The sequence below is a fragment of the Ixodes scapularis genome, unplaced genomic scaffold (assembly GCF_016920785.2).
Source record: "Ixodes scapularis isolate PalLabHiFi unplaced genomic scaffold, ASM1692078v2 PGA_scaffold1__304_contigs__length_218370807, whole genome shotgun sequence".
NCBI classification, from domain to species: domain Eukaryota; kingdom Metazoa; phylum Arthropoda; class Arachnida; order Ixodida; family Ixodidae; genus Ixodes; species Ixodes scapularis.
Window position 1 is genome coordinate 19,712,765 of NW_024609846.1, and position 22,530 is coordinate 19,735,294.

Consider the following 22,530-nt stretch of genomic DNA (forward strand, 5'->3'; position numbering starts at 1 on the left):
TCCTACTTCCACTTCGCCGCTGGGGCACGACACGGACGGAATGCCTTTCTCACACGGCTTTATGCTGCAGGTGCTGTCCTTCCTGGCACTATCTTCAACAAGTTTCATCGGCCAAGCGGTCTACACTTCGTCGTATGAGACAGCCGAATTCACACTGCTTCGGCTGCGAGATGACTCGTCGCCATCATCTGATCATCCAATCCCTGTGGTGATCGTTCCTGAGTACTTCCATTGGTTGAACCGCCAAGGGACACTTCCGCTTCCACCGTGGCATTACCATCTACAAAAGGACCCTGCTTCCACTTCGCCGCTGGGGCACGACACGGACGGAATGCCTTTCTCACACGGCTTTATGCTGCAGGTTAGTTACCTAAAGTATGCAAAATGTTTCCGTTCCAATAACCTTCTTCTTTTTAAATTGTCGTGCCCCTTCGACAAAAAGTGTCTACTAACTCGTCATGTGTATGCTAACCTCGGCAGAAGGCTGTTGTCAATTCTCGAGTTGCTGTGGCTGAGTTAGATACTACTTTTGGCTGGTGATATTGAATCTAATCCCGGACCTATCTCGAAACAGCAGGAAGATTAGCTCGCGTCAGTTTTTGCTATTGTAAAAAAAAATAGAAACTGGTCAAACAACAATGCTGAACAGTATTAAGAAACTAGAACCGAATCAGAAACAGACTGAAGCAACGATCAAATCTTTGGAAGAGCGAGTATCACTGTTAGAGAACGGCCAAGCGCCTACCACAGGTTTGAACTCTGTCCAGCTTGAAAACGAGGTGCACCGGGACATTCTTGTGTCTCGCCTTCAATCAAAAGTTGATGAATTAGATAATCGGTCACGTCGGAATAATCTGATCTTTTTTAGAATAAAAGAAACAAGTGAACGTGAAAGCTGGCTGGATTCCGAGAAGTTGATTTTGGAACTGTGTAAATCAAAGCTTGGTGTAAAAGTGGAAAGCATCTCCAGAGCACATCGACTAGGTCGTTTATCAAGTGATAAGCACAGGACAATAATAGCCAAATTCTTGAATGAAAAAGAAATGAGAAATGTTCTTTCAAACGGATTTAAACTAAAAGGCACTGAATTTAGTGTTAGCAACGACTTCTCAGAAGCAGTTAGAGGCAAGCGTAGAAATTTGTTAAAATATTCTAAAACTGTCGTGAAGGCTGGGGACAAAGTACGCTTGCGTTTTGACAAACTTTTTGTGAACGACGTAGCCTATGTCTGGGACAGTGCCCTTGAATCTGCAGTCCCTCTAGTAAACGCCACCGATGTAGATGAATGACATGTCAACTATTCGTTATCGCAAACTGCTTTTCCCTGTTCCCCCCCCCCTGTGTCAATTTGCCGTGCCGTAATCTTGATGTACCCGCGTCGACTTCCCATTCTGCTGAAATAAATCTGAATGTTTTGTATACCAACATTCGGAGTGTGTTATCAAAGCGAGACGACATCTCATCTTTGATTGAATCTTGCTCGGCTGATGTCATTGATCTCACGGAGACCTGGTTGAATGATAAAGTGGATGACTCGGTTATTTTTGAGGGCGTGTCATCGTTTACTATATTTCGTCAGGATAGACAACAACGCAGGGGTGGCGGGGTTATGCTTGCTGTCAGGAAAAGTATAGTTTGTACACGCATTTGCGTTGACACGGGTTTAGAAAGTGCTTGGTTTTCCTTAAAAACAAAATATGCTACTGTTGTGTTTGGGGTTTGTTACAGACCTCCTGATTATAAACTGGGCTTTGTTTTAGCTTTTCATGATATACTTTGTGATTTGTCATTACGGTTTCCTGGCTGCTGCTTTATAATTTTCGGTGATTTCAATTTTCCCTCTATAGATTGGTCTCAAAATCAACCTTCTTGTCAGGGTAACATTGCTGAGTGTGAAACTTTCATCAAGGCTTGCCTTGACTTCAACCTCTCGCAACTTGTAACAATACCTACGCGCTCCACTTCTTCGACCTCAAATATTCTTGACCTGATCTTGACTACACAACCTGACTTGTTTCATCCAATTACTACCCTTCCAGGGTTATCTGATCACAACGTCCAGTTTGCGCAAATCATTCTGCCAGTAACAAGAAAGGAAACCATTCGTAAACCCATTAGAAGTTATGGCCGGGCTAACTACGATGCAATAAACAGGGAATTGGCACTTTTTTATGAACAGGTTTTCCTGCCCAATTTTGAAAGCCGCACAGTTGAGCAAAACTGGGAGCTATATAAAAATAAAGTGAAATATCTCATTGATAAGCATATTCCTGTTATTTTCATTAAGACGTCAAATGTTTCTCCGTGGTGTGATGCAAGCCTGAGGCGCCTAGGGAATAAGAAAAAACGTCTATTCCGGCATGCCAGGTGCCGTGACAGTCCCTCCGACTGGCTTGCATACCATGAATGCGAAACAGAATATAAGCAAAAAGTTGCTTTAACTAGAAATTCTTACTACCGAATCACTCTCCCCAACATGTTGAGTACAAAGCCCAAAACATTTTGGACAGTAATAAATCCTAAATCGGCTGACGCATTAAATCTTTTTGATATATCAGGAAATTCACTATTTGACCTAGAAAGTGCTCATGTTTTGAATTCTGCTTTTTCTGCAGTATTTTCATCTGAGAATACAGCCCTGCCCATTTTGGATACGTTTTTTGAACATGATAAAATGGAAAGTATAACGACTAATTCATCTGGTGTTGTAAAACTAATTGATAACTTGAAGATTTCTTCTTCGAGTGGTGAAGACGAAATTAATTCGAAGGGTTTAATGAATACCAAAACAGTTTCCGGTGTCATATTGTCCGCAATTTTTTCACAATCTTTGCTTTCTCATTCAGTTCCTAGTGACTGGAAGGTCGGTAAAATTGTCCCGTTATTTAAATCAGGTGAACGCAGCTCCCCTTTAAACTATCGGCCCATATCTATTACAAGCATAGCCTCAAAAAGTTTTGAACATATATTGCATTCGAACATCATCCGCTTTTTAGAGGAAAATCAATTAATATTTAATTACCAGCATGGGTTCCGGAAGGGTCATTCCTGCGAGACTCAACTCGCAGGATTCATTCATGATATCCATCTTTCTATTGACTTCGGTTACCAAATTGATGTTATTTTTTTTTATTTCGCCAAAGCGTTCGGCCGGGTCCCACATAAGCGTCTGTTGCAAAAACCTACCCATCTAAAACTTGATGATAACATCATCTTGTGGATCAAAGACTGGCTTTCTGACCGAAGTCAGTACACGGTCGTAAACTCTTATAGTTCAACTTCTATTCCTGTGTCTTCGGGTGTTCCTCAAGGCTCCGTCCTTGGACCCTTGCTTTTCTTAATATATATTAATGACTTAAATCATGTATTTCCTCCCGCATCCGTATTTTGTAGACGACTGCGTTGTATGTAGGCAAATTTCTAACGAAGAAGACGGCATGGAACTACAACATGACCTCACTAACCTATCATTGTGGTGCTCGACTTGGCTCATGGAGCTTAACCCTTCTAAATGCAAACTCATCTCATTTGTTAGGAAAGAGACCTTTTTTTTTTCATAACTATTTTATTAATTCTAACGTTGTTGAGTCTGTTTCCTCTTATAAATACTTAGGTGTTCACGTCGACTGGCATCTCTCCTGGATGGTACATATTCGGTCATTGTTATCATCTTGCAATCGTTCTTTGGGCTACCTAAAACATACACTTCGTTGTGCTCCTCCTCACTTAAAAAAAAAATGCATACCTTTCATTGATTCGGCCGAAACTTGAATACGCATCGAGCATCTGGGATCCTCACCAAGCATTATTGATCACCGAAATAGAAGGCTTTCAAAACCGTGTTGCGCGCTTTATTTTTTCTGAATATTCTCGACATTCCAGCATCACCTTATTAAAACAGAAAGCCGACCTTCCAGAACTGGCCTTAAGACGCAAAGTTTCTTGCTTATGTCTTTTTCATCGCATTTACTATGCACCATCTCTCAGCCAAGGCACCCTAACTCAGTCGCATTTCGTTACACCTCGTCTTAATCACTCGTGTAAGATTGACCGTTTCACCTGCCGCACTTCTTTTTTGTATTCCTTCTTTCCCAAAACAGCAGTCTGGTGGAATGATCTAACAGAGCGCATCGTCACCGAGATTAACCCCGATAGCTTTCGTTCGCTTATCAGCAGCCATTTAGGCATTGTATGACGTGAATTCTTGTATGTTGGCAGTAGTGTGGAAGATATTATATTTTTGTTGCTCGAGATACGATGTTTTATATGTTTGCACTGCTGTGCATGTTTTTATTTTATTATTTTTGTGTGTTTCATATATGATGTACTTATCCCCCCCTTATGTAATGTCCTTCCCAGAAGGACCTTTAAGGTATTTCAATAAATAAAAGTAATTGGCTACTTTTTTACGGTAATTAGCGGTTTTCTCAATTAATTCCTGTTTGAGTAATTTCTACTCTTTATCAAATTACTTTTAACGTCAATACTCAGTAACTTAAACTGATTACTTTTTTTCAGTAACTTGTACATGTCTGCATGTACGGCTATACCTATCACGTCCTCACGTCCAGGCAGGCGGAGCAACTCGAGAAACTCGATCGCGAAGCCATCCGCGTCGTCACCGGATTGCCTAAGCACACGCCCCTCCGGCAGCTGCACGCACACTGCGTCATTAACCTCCTGTCGGAACTCGCCGAACAGGCGCTCCTCGCTTAGAGAGACCGCCTCAGCAGCTCGACAGCTGGGCTTTCCATATTGGAAAAGCTCCGCGTGTCTCCCAGTCTGGACGCCCGCCCGGCAGACGCGCACTCGCATCCTCCGGGGGCCGCCCCCGTCACGCTTACCGACAGAAAACCGCTCCCCCGAAACATGGGACCTGGACCGAGCAACGCGGTGCGACGCAAACGCTTTGCCAAAGCGCACACACGTGGCGTCGCGCACAAATCACCCCATACGCAAGCCATCATCTACGCTGACATGGCGGAAACCTTGCTGTGGATTGCCGGCGACGACGGCGAAGGAGAGGACAGAACCCCCAAGCACGTCCGCGGCGGTCGCGTGGGTCGACACCACCCATGGCATTCCGAACGCGCCTCCACTTTCGACCACTGAAGACGTCGACACTACGCAAGCGGAACTCATGGCACTCCTCCGAGCCTCCCAGTGGGTTGTTGAAACGTTTGCACCAACAGACATCCCCCACAGGCTCCTACTGTTCACCGACTCGACCAGCGCGTACGAAACTTGCAGGCGAGCGTGCGGGAGTCCCTCAACGTACACGGGAATAGACGGCGAGTCGCTCGCCGCGTTCCTGGAACTTCGAAACAAGCTCAACACCCAAGCTACTATTTCCTGGGTGCCTGCTCATGCGGGCATCGACGGCAACGAGTAGGCCCACAGCGAGGCGCGAGCATCAGTTCGCCAGATGGCATCCGCACCGAACGCATTCCACAACACAGTCGGCGAGGCAGCCAATCCGGCCGAACCGTCTGCCGTCAAGGAAAGTGCTAAACAGCGAAGGCGGAGAACCCTGCGGCAGTGAGGAACGGGAGGAACGCCGGACGATGAGTTGCGTCCCGTTCCTCCGATGCCGAATGACGTACGGCGGAGCACTCAGACCCTCGTCCGTCGCCTCGCGACACACTTGTTGTCTGGGAGTGCAAGCCCCACGCTCGCCTTCGGAAAACGAAACTGGAGGAACTCCCAGACGAGATCCATCCGGCGAGGTATGTCGATTTGGATCCTGCCTACCAGTCGTAACAAGGCGATCGTGAGTCCCTGCTGTGGACAAAGCTGGCGGAGTTCGTCTACGACGACGACGCCCCCGGCGGACGACTTTGCAGCAGCCAAAGACGCTGGGACCAACACCCATCCAGACCGCGTGACGGCAATGGCGGATCCTTAGGCTCGCACCGATGCAGACGACAATGGTGCATTATATGTGTGTATGGTATACATACAGACATATTATATATGACAGGGCAATAAAGAACGTTCTAACAATATCAACAACAACCCTTGAGTAAAATTTGATGTTTAGTGTTTTTTTTTATTTTTAGGTTTATTTTTAGAAGTGAATTGAAGATACATGACAAGAGTATATGATAACCAGTTAACGTTTTATTTCACTAGTTTCATCTACTACTTAATCAACCAGTGTCACATTGTAAGACTTAAAAAATGTAGTTACACATTCCTTTCGAGCCTCGTCCTTCATACATAAGTTATGTTTCGTTGATTCCGCATCCTGATATTGCTGCATGAAGGGTAAAATAAACGTGTCAACAAAATGCGACACCCTAACATGTACAGATGGCCCATGAGGGTTATAACAATTTTTATCGCCTGCAGAACTAATAGCAGCAAGAAACCACCGTCCTTCTTTTTCGTACATCAAAGGTCCTCCGCTGTCTCCCTGAAAACAAAAAAACAAAACAAATGGTTTATTATAGAACTATTTTCGAAAATCTTATAAAAATAAAGCTCAGATGTCATCGTAACAAATTCCTCCAGCTGATTCAGAGCAGCAAATTGGTGTCTCACGCCATACTAACTGCCTTCACATTTTCGTTACATTTTTTTTTTTCTTTTCAATATATGTATACGTTTTCGGCCCCTACGTCCTGGTTAAAAAAAAAAAAGAATAGTTGCTCAAGTAAAAACGGTTACCGCCCTAGGTCAACATTTTCGTACGTACAGGGGCGAACGAGGAGACCGATGAGGTTGAACTTATCTTGATAAGCACAGACAAACCTACAAGAGAGAAATCATTCAACTTCTCCGCAATTCTGGTTTATAGTGGACGCCATTTACAACATGGTAGGTGCAATTTGGTGTCCGTTTAAGGTGAGCCTGATCATGAAGGGCTTTTTCTGTCAAAATTCAAAGTGCCTGACTTGAAAATCATGTGCTAAACTTTACATTTAGGGGCCCGTTGCGCACGCTGCATAGAGCCATTTTGAGTAAGAGACGCTTCACGCTCTCTTCTGGTATGTTTTTGTGACACGATAACGCTGGTTATCATGTTTCGACCATTGCTCTGGATGCATTAGCTCAGATAGGGTGGGAGGTTTCCTCTATCCAGATGACATTCCGGACATGTCACCATGTGACTTTCAGTTTCTCGAACCCTTTAGGAGAGGCTAAAAGGACCACAATTCTATTCCAAAGCGCACGACATTGCTGTTTTTACTAATGGTTCAAAAAGGCGACAGAGTCCTTTTTTGCGAGTGCTATCCGGCAACCTTTCCAAGCAGGGGGAAGCACGTGAGAATGCGTGCAGTGGGTTCTCTGACTGAACTCTGGTGAATTCCTGTTCTCTTGCACAGGGTGTTTACATTTTACTTGAACACGTTTCTTTTTAAAGGCGAGAGTTACACGGCTGTTGTCTTGAGCTTTAACTTGTCAAGCTGCGTGGACATAGCATGAAATAAACGTCACAACGAGGCGGCTAATTAACCAGTATAGGTCGACATTTTAAGAAGCGGTTTTACAAAGCAGGTGATGATTGCAATATTTACTGGAATACCTCTTAGAGTCATTACCAATTTATTGCATTAAAAAAAAGTTTTTTGAGAAATATACTGATCGTTTTTTCAGTTTCTTTTTTTTGCCAGATTTTAAATTTAAGCTTTTATAGAGCGCCGAAGCCCTGCTCGGGCAATGCCGCCTAGAAGAGTGACGCTGTCTTTTCTGTCATGTCACTCTAACGGCACTGTGTCGACGGCGCATTCATCGTGGATGTGCTGCTGAAATAGTAATGACGTGACTGAAATGGACACCTACATTCTCCTAAGCGTCATTGTGGACGTTTGCGCACATTCAAAACTGTCCTTCCATTCCCTCTCCCCCCCAGAAAAACAAACAAACAAAAAACACGAAGCGAATTGAAAGCTTTATCGACGCCTAAAAAGCCATTATCTTTTCGCAATTTCTTTTAAATTTGTGTGGCCTCCTATATTACTTGCCGCCGATACTGCGATTGCAACATTCATCAGACAAATACTTAAAAGTGAAATATTAGATTTTAGTGAATAAGCTAACTTGCCGTGACGGTTTCTCCCTTATCTGATGCCCGCCAAGCCTGATAATTAAATGGGGAAGACTGTACTCGGTCGACTTCCGTTCGATTTTTAAGACAAGTATATTTTTATCTAAATCAAACAACATATATAATGAAAAAATTGTAAGGGTGCAGGCGAGCTGGTGGAAGTTAACCATAGTTTTGTTTAACCCGAGACTGGGGTATTTCGGAAAAAGGGGACGAGAAGAAAAGAGGCCACAAGGAGGCGACGTCTCAAACACAGCTCAAGCTGTGTTTGAGACGTCGCCTCCTTGAGGCCACTTTTCTTCTCGTCCCCTTTTTCCGAAATACCCCAGTCTTGGGTCAAACAAAAGTATGGTTAACATATATAATGCCCTATCTACTTCGGCCCCATCTGCTCATGAACAGTAAATTTTCGTTCGCCTTCATAAAGGCACTCGGAAGGGTCTCCATTGATAACGCTTTATATTTGAAGAGTTTTAAAACAAATATATTCGTTTCTTTGTTTTGACGTTCACAGCTGTACGCTTTGGCCAGCTCTAGTGGCTCCTACAACGGATCGTGAATACTTCACTGAAACGTTGCCAAAAGCTGAATTCAAGGCCATAGCCGTGCTTACATTTATCAGTTCCGGTCGCATCGATCATGTTGTAAATTTCTGCTTGGTTTCTTCTTGCCAAAATGTATGGAAGCAATCGACAGCTAAGGGCGCTCACGCCCGCTCTCTTGGACTCGTATCACTATTCTACCGAGTTCAACTGAGAAAAGCGGCACCCGGTTTTAGGGGTTATGCAAATAAACTACGCATCCCCGAAAGTTGAAACTTCATGGCAATACAACGCTAGTGGTAATGTGAGAACACGAAAGTTTGAGATCGCAATACCTTCATCAAATGAAACGAGAGAAAAATTTACTTTTTTTGTGAGCCAACGCCCACCTAAGCGAAATATTTGTAAATTCAAGGATATGGCACTGTGGGCGTTTGTTCAATTTATTTAAGACTTGTCAACAAGTAAAGCAATAATAAGGTGGTAAATTGAACCAGTTGGTTGACGTTATATATGATGGGGAAAACAACTCAGAAAACACAGACTACGAAGAGGAACATACACAACATTCAGCATTGTTCTTTCGTGAATGTTCTTCTCCTTAGTCTGTGTATTCTGAGCTGTTTTCTCCATCAAATAAAGCAGTGTTTGCTGCTTCTTTGTTTGTTTGTTTTTTGCTGACAAGTTTATTTATTTAATACTAAAACTAATGCTTACCGGCATTTAAGATGTTAATTTTTGCTTATATAATTATTAAGCTTTGGTCGACGTCAGCGCATATTAGTTGTTCATTTCCCGCATGTATTTTATGCAAATAACGTCCTGCTTTTAACATTATGAATTATCGCGCAACTAGCGTCATGTTTTCACTGAGTTACAGTTTTCTACAGAGCAGAATTCATCAATCTTGGCCGATAGCCCGTATTTTTTTGTTTTTTTCTTGTTTTTTTATGGGACGTTTTTATTCTACGTTTTAATACTAGTCTTCAATAAGGACTGAAACCGTTTTGGTCAGCAGCTGTAACGCAAGATGAGCCCTGTGGAATTCTTTAAATTTCTTTACACTTGATACATTCTCGAAATCTGGTGCCAGGAATGTCACAGTGATAACTTACCAATTTGGAGAACATCTACTGAATAAAAGTACAAAAAAAAACATATCGTTTCAAGCTTGTTTTAGAAGGGATCGGTCCAATACAGTTTCAAAGAGTTTTAACACAAGTTGCGATGCCTTTTTTTTTAATCCCAAGTTCCCATTAAGAAATTTTCTTCCAGCGGGAAACTGAACCAATATGTCGCATTTCCGAGTTGAGTCGGGTTCTTAAATATTTTACATTCAAAAGTGCAGGTGAAAGGTTTTTTTTTAGATTTATTCTAAAATTTATTTTTTTCCATGCGCGTGTCTCATGATACGAGGAGTCATTTATTTTTCGTGCAGTTGCCGACCAAATAAATTTTATTCTCAGGGAATGATACAAGAATTCATACTTACCACACATTGTCCCCCATTGGAGCATAGGATGTAATTTGGAACCGTTGTGGCAAGTTGTCGTTCGCACTGTTCGTTAGCTATTAAGGATATATTCCTTTCCATCAAGGTTTCTGGGTCAAAACGTACCAAAAAGCGCTCCAATTCCGATGATGACGCATCGTTCGTTTCTTCTGCTGAACTTTCATAATCTACGGAATCTTTGACGTCTTCGTCTGCTTCGTGTAATGATTCATCTATCTCATAATAATCTGAAGAAAATTGTAAAACGTAGTATTCTTATTTGTAATGTGCACCGATGAACAATTTTTCACCGTTCTTTGGGTGGCCTATATACGATTTGTAATCGTTTAATATTTATAACGCGGGGGTTAATATAACTGAACGTGTGTACCCAAAGTATAATATAACACTATACATTTGTAAAAAAAAAATGGGATTGGTATATAGGTTTAGCCGCCTAAAAAAGAGGGCATTGTTTACGAAAGAGTTACAGGTTCGTAAAAACAATGTATGCCATACAAACAGGCTTTTTTAAAAAAATAGGAAAAAAATATACGTTTAAGCTTTTAGTTTTCTGAATAATATGTTTGCTCAAAGACAAAATTAAACTTGCCTTGATCATTCTGAGAAAACCCGGTGAACGCAGAATGCGTCTTACGTGTGTCATGCGTGCGTCATGAATTTCTCTGCTGGTTGCGGGGAGCTTTGGCTGGTTTCGGATGCACTACACACTCACCATACAGCTGTGATCTTCGGATTGATCAGAATTATTAAGACAAGTTTAAAGTTCTTCAAGTGTGGAGCTATTTACATGCACGGTTTAAAAATACGTTTTTCTTGACTTCTGTTCTATAATGGGCCGGTAAAGCGCCTTGAATCTTTAGTAGTCTTAAATTATAAGTACCTGCTTGCGGCTACTGAAGTTAATTGGGCGAGTTGGTAATGCATTATTAATTAGAAATAAAACCTGTTAATACTGCAGATTGGCCGAGTTTGTAAGGCATCATTAATTAGAAATAAAATCTGTTAATACTGCTGAATGGGCGAGTTGGTAAAGCATCATTAATTAGAAATAAAACCTGTTAATACTGCAGATTGGGCGAGTTGGTAAGGCATCATTAATTAGAAATAAAACCTGTTACTACTGCAGATTGGGCGAGTTGGTAAGGCATCATTAATTAGAAATAAAACATGTTACTACTGCAGATTGTGCGAGTTGGTAGAGCATCATTAATTAGAATTAAAACCCGTTAATACTGCAGATTGAGCGAGTTGGTAAGGCATCGTTAATTAGAAATAAAACCTGTTAATACTGCAGATTGGGCGAGTTGGTAAGGCATCATTAATTAGAAATAAAACCTCTTAATACTGCAGATTGGGCGAGTTGGTAAGGTATCATTAATTAGAAATAAAACATGTTAATACTGCAGATTGGGCGAGTTGGTAAGGCATCATTAATTAGAAATAAAACCTGTTACTACTGCAGATTGGGCGAGTTGGTAAGGCATCATTAATTAGAAATAAAACATGTTAATACTGCAGGTTGGGCGACTTGGTAAGGCATCATTAATTATAAATAAAACCTGTTAATACCGCAGATTGGGCGAGTTGGTAAGGCGTCATTAATTAGAAATAAGATATGTTAATACTGCCGATTGGGCGAGTTTGTAAGGCATCATTAATTAGAAATAAAACCTGTTAATACTGCAGACTGGGCGAGTGGGTAAGGCATCATTAATTTGAAATAAAACCTGTTACTACTGCAGATAGGCCGAGTTTGTAAGGCATCATTAATTAGAAATAAAACCTGTTAATAGTGCAGATTGGGCGAGTTGGTAAGGCATCATTAATTAGAAATAAAACCTGTTAATACTGCAGATTGGGCGAGTTGGTAAGGCATCATTAATTAGAAATAAAACCTGTTAATACTGCAGATTGGGCGAGTTGGTAAGGCATCATTAATTAGAAATAAAACTTGTTAATACTGCAGATTGGGCGAGTTGGTAAGTCATCATTAATTAGAAATAAAACCTGTTAATACTGCAGATTGGGCGAGTTGGTAAGGCATCATTAATTAGAAATAAAACCTGTTAATACTGCAGATTGGGCGAGTTTGTAAGGCATCATTAATTAGAAATAAAACCTGTTAATACTGCAGATTAGGCGAGTTGGTAAGGCATCATTATTAGAAATAAAACCAGTTACTACAGCAGATTGGGCGAGTTGGTAAGGCATCATTAATTAGAAATAAAACCTGTTAATACTGCAGATTGGGCGAGTTGGTAAAGCATCATTAATTAGAAATAAAACCTGTTAATACTGCAGATTGGGCGGTTGGTAAGGCATCATTAATTATAAATAAAACCTGTTAATACTGCAGATTCGGCGAGTTGGTAAGGCATCATTAATTATAAATAAAACCTGTTAATACTGCAGATTGGGCGGTTGGTAAGGCATCATTAATTATAAATAAAACCTGTTAATACTGCAGATTGGGCGAGTTGGTAAAGCATCATTAATTAGAAATAAACCTGTTAATACTGCAGATTGGGCGAGTTGGTAAAGCATCATTAATTAGAAATAAAACCTCTTAATACTGCAGATTAGGCGAGTTGGTAAGGCATCATTAATTAGAAATAAAACCTGTTAATACTGCAGATTGGGCGAGTTGGTAAGGCATCATTAATTAGAAATAAAACTTGTTAATACTGCAGATTGGGCGAGTTGGTAAGGCATCATTAATTAGAAATAAAACTTGTTAATACTGCAGATTGGGCGAGTTGGTAAGTCATCATTAATTAGAAATAAAACCTGTTAATACTGCAGATTGGGCGAGTTGGTAAGGCATCATTAATTAGAAATAAAACCTGTTACTACTGCAGATTGGGCGAGTTTGTAAGGCATCATTAATTAGAAATAAAACCTGTTAATACTGCAGATTAGGCGAGTTGGTAAGGCATCATTATTAGAAATAAAACCAGTTACTACAGCAGATTGGGCGAGTTGGTAAGGCATCATTAATTAGAAATAAAACCTGTTAATACTGCAGATTGGGCGAGTTGGTAAAGCATCATTAATTAGAAATAAAACCTGTTAATACTGCAGATTGGGCGGTTGGTAAGGCATCATTAATTATAAATAAAACCTGTTAATACTGCAGATTGGGCGAGTTGGTAAGGCATCATTAATTAGAAATAAAACCTGTTAATATAATACTGCTGATTGGGCGAGTTGGTAAGGCATCATTAATTAGAAATAAAATCTGTTAATACTGCAGATTGGGCGAGTTTGTAAGTCATCATTAATTAAAAATAAAACCTGTTAATACTGCAGATTGGGCGAGTTTGTAAGGCATCATTAATTAGAAATAAAACCTGTTAATACTGCAGATTGGGCGAGTTGGTAAAGCATCATTAATTAGAAATAAAACCTGTTAATACTGCAGATTGGGCGAGTTGGTAAGGCATCATTAATTAGAAATAAAACCTGTTAATACTGGAGATTGGGCGAGTTTGTAAGGCATCATTAATTAGAAATAAAATCCGTTAATAGTGCAGATTGGGCGAGTTGGTAAGGCATCATTAATTATTAATAAAACCTGTTAATACTGCAGATTTTGCGAGTTGGTAAGGCATCATTAATTAGAAATAAAACCTCTTAATACTGCAGATTGGGCGAGTTGGTAAGGCATCATTAATTAGAAATAAAACCTGTTAATACTGCAGATTGGGCGAGTTGGTAAGGCATCATTAATTAGAAATAAAACCTGTTAATACTGCAGATTGGGCGAGTTGGTAAGGCATCATTAATTAGAAATAAAATCTGTTAATACTGCTGAATGGGCGAGTTGGTAAAGCATCATTAATTAGAAATAAAACCTCTTAATACTGCAGATTGGGCGAGTTGGTAAGGCATCGTTAATTAGAAATAAAACCTGTTAATACTGCAGATTGGGTGAGTTGGTAAGGCATCAATTATTAATCACGAGTTAATCACGAGGGAGAAGGTTCATAGCGTCATTTACTTTATAATTCCTATTTCCCCGGAATTTGGACACGATTGTAAGCTCTGCTATCTCTTGATACGTTACGTTTCATAATTGTATAATTAACCGAGGCGGCGGTGGAGGCGGAAAACACGACAGGAAGAAGAAAAGATGCCTCAAACATAGGTGAAATTTGATTGCCATAGCATCCATTTATATATGGCCTCCCTAAACAAGAAAAGGGAAGCCACGGAAAAGGAAAAAAAAAACCCGCCGATGGCACACTCTCAAGGACAAAACACACGGAAAGAACACGATATGTATCAGGCAGATTGAGCTCAAAAGGATGCTGATGCTGGATTGTCCAACCCATAGTTCACAGTCCGAACAAACACATACAAAAGAGGTCACCTCACAACCGTGCAGGCGACGGCAAAACCAATCGTTTCCTTCACACCAGCTGGCATTCAAAAACCGCATGGTCGGGTCTGGTTCGCAATCTGATACGTAACGCAGTCCAAAAATCCTATGCTCCCGCTATAGCGGAGTCTATTCAAAATCTGTTCAGCCGTCTTAACGAAGGAAAATACCCTCAAAAGCTTTTGTCCAAGCAGTTTTCCTGCATAGTTTTCTCCGAAAAAAAAACGCTAAAAAATGTTACCGGCCGGAAAAGTATGCTGTCTTCCCGTTTTTTTCTTTGAGCACCCCATAACCTCAAATCTCGCTGAATTTGGGCCCCGTACGGCATTTAGCCTAGACTACACCTTAAAAAGATTGACTCCATTCACTTGGGACCAATATGGCTGCATTAAAAAAACACACACAAAAAAAATGAAAGCCGCTTACAAATCCCTGTACCGCCGAATTGGAGCGCAGCTCTTGAGGAGGAGTAGGGAAGGGTACTGAGGGGGGTCACGTCACCTGCGGGTAGTCACGTGACCCCGAGGCGGTCACGTGACCTCGGGAGGGGGGTCACGTGACCTCGGGGGTCACGTGATCCCCCCCCCCGGTTACGCCGACGCCGACGCCGCTCAGGCTGGAAACAAGCGCCTAAGAGCTGCGCTCTAAAAAAAAAAATTCGCGCGTGTTTCAGGGATTGTCTACAAAATCGCATCTGAATGTTGTTTGTGCTTTATTAGTCAGACCAACGGCAGCGTCAATGACCGTGTGACCGAACGTAGACGGTGTGTCCACAATAAGGATCCGTATTTGGAGGTTTCAAAGCACGCCCGAGAAAATAACAATTCTGTACCGTTGTGAATTTTGACGTCCTCTGTGATTTTAACAGACGAAAATGACCACAAACTTGTCTTAAAAGAGTCAATTGTTAACGGAAACCATGGAAACGATGTAGATAAGTCGTACCTGTGTTCGGAGGCCGCGTAGAAAATATCTCTTAACCTCTAACTTCTGGGGGGGAAGGGGAAGGGAGGGAGGGGGGGGGGGGGGAGAATATTTGTAAATAAAATTGTGTCGTTTTTGCGTTTTTTTTTGTTGCAAATTTTACGTTTTTCTGTAAATGAGTGTTTCTTTAAAATACACGGCTTTGAAGTAGCCTTTTTTGTATGTGTTGTTCGGACTGTGAACTATCGTGTCGATCATCTACCTTCACCATCTTTTTGACCTCAAACTGACAGATATACTTGGTGTTCGTACTGTGTGTTTTACCCGAAAGTGTACATAATTTGCGGTCTTTCCCATTTTCCCCGGTTTCCCCTTTGTCCTTTTTAGTTCAAACATTACTTAAAGGGGCAGTGCTATGAATTTAATCTTGCAATAATTTGCAGTTTGCATTTTTTTTATATTGTTTATGCAAGCCCAAGTGACCTAAAACGCGTCACCTTTCCCCAAAAAAGTGCTATTCTGCTGCGTAATCGCAAAGCGAAAAACGAATTATTTCCGATATCCAGCCGCCTGCCGGGGTAACGCGAACTAAAATGACTACCGTGTCTGGGGGAACGCGGAAGTCAATAAAACATGTCCCCCTCCACTGCTACACTCGCCGTCAGCCACGTGGCGAACCGTCCTTTGTGTCGATCGTGCGCCGCGGCCTTCGACGATGCTAATCCTTTAGAAGTCCACAATCGCAAAGGAAGCGGCTGGTCTCTGAAGAGAGGACTCAAGGGGAAACCACGTGAACCCCCAGAGTACGTCACTCGAAAGTCGACGTGGAGAGTAGACAGGCACTTTGACCTTCAACTTGTTTCATTTTTTTTTAGATGAGAACTAGCGCTTGCAAGAAATAATAGTTTTCAGCTTTTCGTTCCATAGGTGACGCAGATTAATTTCCGCAGTTAATTGGCCAAAGTCTGAAAATTGTTGCGCAGCCCCTTTAAATAGATTCTGCGGCAATAAAATGTGAGCTGTGTTCGATACTTTTTTCCATCTTCCTGTAGTTTTGTGTTATCACCGCGGTCTCAGGTAATTCTTCAATTATGACCTTGCAGCAGCTACCTTGTGCCCTCACCTTTCATCTTTCACCCGTGATGCCGTAATTACACATAAGGAGTTTTAGGCTTTATAGAGGAACCAACTACGGGCGCCGACTGTCACCCAGGGACTAAAAGTGTGGCGTATCACTCGCCGCCAACGGTGGCCTATGGACTCCTTTTCACTTTAAGTCCCACCACAGCCACCGACAGAGCCAATCAAGGGGAACACGACAGAACAGCACATGACAAAACAGCACGCGACAAAACAGCACGGTCAAAACAGCACGCGTCAAAACAGCACGCGTCAAAACAGCACAGCGTCAAAACAGCACAGCGACAAAACAGCACGCGTCAAAATAGCACGCGCCAAAACAGCACAGCGGCAAAACGGCACAGCGACAGAAGAGCACGTGCCGAAACAGCACGGCGTCAAAACAGCACAGCGACAAAATAGCACGCATGTAGCAACTTCAAGCGCGTTCTTCACCTCCATCTGAGCGAATAATATCGAACCTCCTTCACCTTTTTATTTATTGTCGCTAGGTTATAGAGAAATTTATCGCCTATTTCTGAGCTTACCAAACTCCGCACCCCGTAACCCCCCTCCCCACCTCAAAAAAAGAAGAAGAAAATATCGTGTCACCATCTTTCTTGGGCTTTTCAAGAGGTTACAAAAGTCAGTTACAATGATGAGTACTAGTATCAAAATACTTAAATGATAAATCCATAAAAAATATGACAGCAGCAATTGCTTCGCGATCCCCAAGTGGATCTGTCGGACCCACGGTTTGGAAGGCACGGCAGTTGGTAGTGGACCACGATTTTTATCACAACAGGAGTTACCGATCGGCATCCAGCGTAAAGCATTCCCGTAAGGTGACAGGTGGATTAAACAAACGAATACAATTGTTCAAACCTCCTTCAGCGTAGCTCTTGTTGGTACGTTTGTCGGATTTTTCCGTGTCATTTATAGTCAGCAAAAAAGAAAAGGTCAGTATTAATTGAAACAGGTCAGTATTTTTGAGGGCGTTAGGAGTGTGGGGGGGGGGGGGGGGGGGGTGTGATTCATTCCTGACTATATGACCACTTCCTTTCGCAGTTTTCAGCTTGTCTCCGGCGGTCAGTTCAACCTTCAGCAAAAGCTCAGGGGCCACAGGGGTCTTCAGGATGAAATCTGGATTTTTGACCTGATAGGGATTTGTGTGCCAAATTCTTTGTTCAAAGAAAATCTAATCGTGAACTGTACAATGCAAATCAAAAGCCTCCGTATAAATGCCGCTCATTTTTTAACAATTCTAGCTTCCGTCTACTAGAGGAGGGCGTAAATACGATGGTTTTTTTGCCGTTTCTGTGGACGGCGCGAATTTACCACCTCTCGGAGTCGTGAAAATGGGGAAAAATCGCACTGAGTACAATGCTTGCAAACTTCTGGATTTTGGTATTTGCCTCTCCGACCGAAGTGGTAGTGAAGCTCATGCTCGTCCTGTGTACAAATGCGCGCACATGACGATAATATCAGATCACGATAGGGCCCCAGTCCGTCTTGCTGGAAAGGTCGCGTAGGCTGCCACACACAGCAACAAATTAAAAAAAAAAAAAACAGTACCTCACTATACATTTCAAACAAAAGCTTTTAAATATTACATTTTCGTCAATAAACCGAAAAGAAACGAGACGTTTATGAGTCTACAAATATTTACCGCAATAATTTCCGAAACACCTTTTTTTGACGCTGTGCTGTCTTGTCGCTGTGCTGTTTTGACGCCGTGCTGTTTTGGCTCGTGCTCTTCTGTCGCTGTGCCGTCTCGCCGCTGTGCTATTTGGTCGCGTGCTATTTTGACGAGTGCTGCTCTGTCGCCCTGCTGTTTTGACGCTGTGCTGTTTTGATGCGTGCTGTTTTGAAGCGTGCTGTTTTGTCGCGTGCTGTTTTGTCGTGTTCTGTTCTGTCATGGTGCCCCAATCAAGCAGTACCAAAAGTGCATTGTCAGAGCGCTAATCGCCTTTACAGGTATGCTATCACGGACTAAATTAATCACACACAAATAAGGCTCCGGGAGCCTGCGCATTTTATCTTGCCCATCACCAAATTTCTTGGGCATCAACGACTTCCGAATGTCCGAAAATACCTGAACAGCAACACACATCGCAATGTTTCCTGAGAATATTTCAGGTGACAGTCATAAACTATCAAAAGGCAGTAATTAATATTTGGGAAGCGTACAGCTTTTATTCCGTGGCTCTACAGGCTCTTTGCATCGAATTACGTAGGCCAGATTCACAAAATAATTGATTTTTGCTTTTGTTGACAAAATATCCTAATCTTCTCAGTTGCGGTAATTGCCTTGCATCAGAGAACAAAAAAAAAAGGTGAATGTAATTAGGGTTACGGTTATTTTAAAATCTGAGCAATTCAATTAGAGACCTCTTTCTGTGCTGAAAGTGTTTTCAAAAGGGGTACATAAAAATATACACGCCATATGATACACATTTGGTGAAAAGAACTCTGAACTAACACATTGCCAATTAGTTTTAGGAAAGAGAATTCGACGGAAAGTGCGCTATTAAAACAAAAATAACTAATTTTAAACAATGTCGAAATAAATTGATTACCTTGGGGTATTCATTGATTTTAAAAGTCTTTCGAGTACCTAAACCATTCAAATCTGCTTCTAAAATTAAAAGCATGCGGGATGCAAGGAGTAGCCTCAGCGATGATCGAGAGTATTTTTTTAAAGTATCGGCTTCAGTGTGTCGTGATAGATAGTCAGCAATCTTGCATAAGGAAACTCACGTCAGTGGTGCCGCAAGTGAGTTTCCTTGGACTCCTTCTGTTAAACATGTACATAAATAACTCACTAAATATTGACGACAGCCTAGGTTTTATAATTTACGCAGACGACACCAGTTTATTTTTTTCGGGTGAATTTGTCCACCAGGTTTGATGTGCGGCAAATAGCTTTCTGCAGAAGATACGTTACTGGAAAATCTCAAACTCTCTAGTAATTAATACAGAAAAGACGAATGAAATACTTTGTCTATCCATAAATTATGTGTTCATATACTCAAGGGCTTTCTCTCCCAGAAAGAAATATTTACTTTGTAGAAATGTGAAGGTTGTCGCTGTAATATTTAATGAGTACATGAGCAAGGACGCCAACGTGCAATCTATAGATTGTAGACTTTCAAAAGGTGTTGCCATTATTTATAAATTGCTACATATATATTACCCCTATCGGTCTTAGTCCTTTAACACTCCCTGTTTTACTCTCGCTATAATTACTGCTTTATGGTTTTAGTGTAGCACAACAACTACAAATATGTATCACAGCATCTGGTCAAGAAGTGTATCATCCGAATTATGTTAAATGCGGAGTTCAACGCTCCCACATTACAACACTTCAAAAACCTTCAAATAGTCCCAATTACAGAGCATTAGAATTATAAACTTCTAACATGTGAAACGTATGTAACGCAAAATAAACTTCTTTTTTTTTTATCAATCACCAATATCAAGCGGAGGGTGCGTGCAAATGCAAGCAGTTGCGTTCACACGTGGTCAACGTCTCGCTCAAGAAAAGACTACGGCCTGCAGGTGCTGCAGTTCTCGTTGTCTACTGTCATGAATATGTATGCATAGATTTGGCATGGATTTCATGATGTTGAGCAGAAGGGATATTCGTTTTTTTGATTCTCTAATGTAGGTGCCCGCGCTAGCGTGACTCAAAATTTTCTTTTAAATTTAGGTTTACCTTTCGTTTTGAGCGCGAGCACCGCGCTGCGTGCTCACGCTCAGGGAGTTTACAACTCCCTGAGCTTTATTCTCTGAGCTTCAACAATTTCTCGAACTTTTTGGTCCCTGTGTTTATACAAAACAGCGGCTTTGTCCAGTAACGGCGTGCAGGCGCAGTCCCTGCTGTGTAACGCTAAGTGGGAGCCTGCCGTACCTGTTAAAGAGCTACGGTGTTCCCGCAGGCGAATGTTGAGGCACCGCCCCGTTTGTCCGATGTATAGCTTCCCGCAGGTGAAGGGTATCTTGTATACTACACCCAAGGTGCATGGCACGAACTCAATGCGGTGTTTTATGCCGCACGGGCTCTCCCTCTGTTTCTCTACCTTGTTAACGCGCTTTTCCACTGCAGAGCAAATACTGCTTAGCTTGTTACGTTTCGAGAACACAACATCTACCCCGAACTTCGAGGCTGCTCTTTTAAAGCCGTGTGACATGTGGTGCACATACGGGATGACTGAGACCTGCTTTTTCACTTTTTTTGCTACTTTTCCCCGTGACTCACCCTTAATGCTTTTCACTATTGCTTCCGCCGCCGAGGCGATTACCGATACCGGGAAACCGGCGTCTTCTAGCCTGCTTACCTGGGCGGCAAGGCGTTCTCCCACTCTGTGGTAGCAAGACTTTGTTACCGCGGACAGTATACATGATTTTGCAATGCCTTTTTTGACGACCTGGGAATGCCCCGTTCTAAAATCAAGGAGATTCTTGGTGGTCCTGGGATGATGCCCTCAACAAACGTGGCTCTGGCTCACATCCACGCTGAGATCCAAAAACTAGATTGTCTGGTCTTTTGGGGTTTCAAAAGTGAACCTCAGGCCCAAACCCCGCTCCTTGAACGTTTTTAGCGCCAAATCAAGGGTCCGACCAAAGTTACCTTTGTCGACGAACACTATACAATCATCGACATTCCTAAAAGTCTTTTTAGCGGGGGCCTTCAAGAGACCGTGAAGTGTCCAGTCAACCTTTGCAAGGAAGATGTTACTCGGTACGGGTGCTACCCTGGACCCTATGCACACCCCCGACCTTTGCACATACACCTTGTCATGCCACCCGATAAAGGTAGCCCTCAAATAAAATGACAACATTTCTAGAAACCCTTCGACCGGAATCCCGCACTGGGACCTAAACGCAACTTCATCGTTGAGGTCCGTAATGCATTCTTTTACGCAACGCATGAGGTCGTCATGGGACATTGAATAATAAAGATCTTCAACGTCTATGCTAAACGCTGTACAACCCACAGGGTTACTATCCGAGAGATATGAAATTACGGCTTTTGAGCTAGGGATCACGAAAGGGTCCTCGGCATTTAACGTGTCCAAGTGCTTTTTGAGGTACCCAGACACAACACACAACCAGGTGTCACGCTCAGACACAATGGTGCGAAACGGAATTTACGCCTTATGCGTCTTGGCCGCGAAGAAAACCTCCAAAGTGAGGTTCTTTTCCTTCTTTACCCCTGCACACACCTGCTTAAGGTTCAATCTTTTCAAAAGCTCCACGGCTCTTTCCTTAACCTTCGCTGGTCTTTCTAGGACCGCCTTGAAGTTCTTCTGCACAGCACAGGTCGCCATCACAGCGAACATGTCCTCCGGCATGATGACGAAGAAGCCTTCCTTATCGGACACAAGTGCACGTAGCCCACTAGTAGCGAGAAAGTCAATAACAGGTTCTAAACTCCTACTCCTCGTAGGGGTCCCCTCTGACCTCAACAGCACATCAACGCATCCTGCGACACACCTCGGTTTGTCCTCTTCCGGAACCTGGCGAGACACCAACCTTGACAGGGCCAGCTTGTCCACTCGTTTCAGCTTCGGCTCAAAACAGAACTTCGGGCCCAACTTGAGGATCTGCCTGTGCTGCTCCGCGACTGGTCGGTCGCCGAGGACGAGTACTGTGCCTTCCTTGACGCGCTGTTTTTTCTTCGAAGGTACATTGGGGCGTACCTGGTTCCATAGAAACTCGGTGAGCTGGATGGATGTCCTTGACGAGTCTTGGAACCGGTGGTTAGCTCCAGGCTGTTGAGGCTGGCGACTGCAAGCTATCCGTAGGCAGTCCCTGAAGAAACGAACCTGCTGCCACCACTCCGAGCGAACTTCCAGCGAAAATTCGCGCTGTTCCATTATGAATGCATACTAACTCGCCCAGTTATCCTCTTTACTAGGCTATTATCTAATTTAAGTATAGTTAGGTTGGAATAACTTGCTGCCGACGACCTTCTGCGGAGTAGGGTAAGCAT

General features: G+C 42.5%; 1 protein-coding gene across 1 annotated transcript in view; it reads right to left on the reverse strand.

Moving 5' to 3' along the window:
- Window positions 1–4,546: 4,546 nt before the first annotated feature.
- Window positions 4,547–22,530, reverse strand: part of LOC115323491 (enteropeptidase-like) — a 39,904-nt gene continuing 21,920 nt past the window's right edge. Inside the window, exons 5-7 of the mRNA XM_040205677.2 lie at window positions 18,723–18,749; window positions 10,085–10,332; window positions 4,547–6,415 (exon numbers count right to left, since the gene is read on the reverse strand). Coding sequence (XP_040061611.2) covers window positions 6,146–6,415; window positions 10,085–10,332; window positions 18,723–18,749 — 545 coding nt within the window. The 3' untranslated portion in view covers window positions 4,547–6,145. The remainder of the gene's footprint in view (window positions 6,416–10,084; window positions 10,333–18,722; window positions 18,750–22,530) is intronic.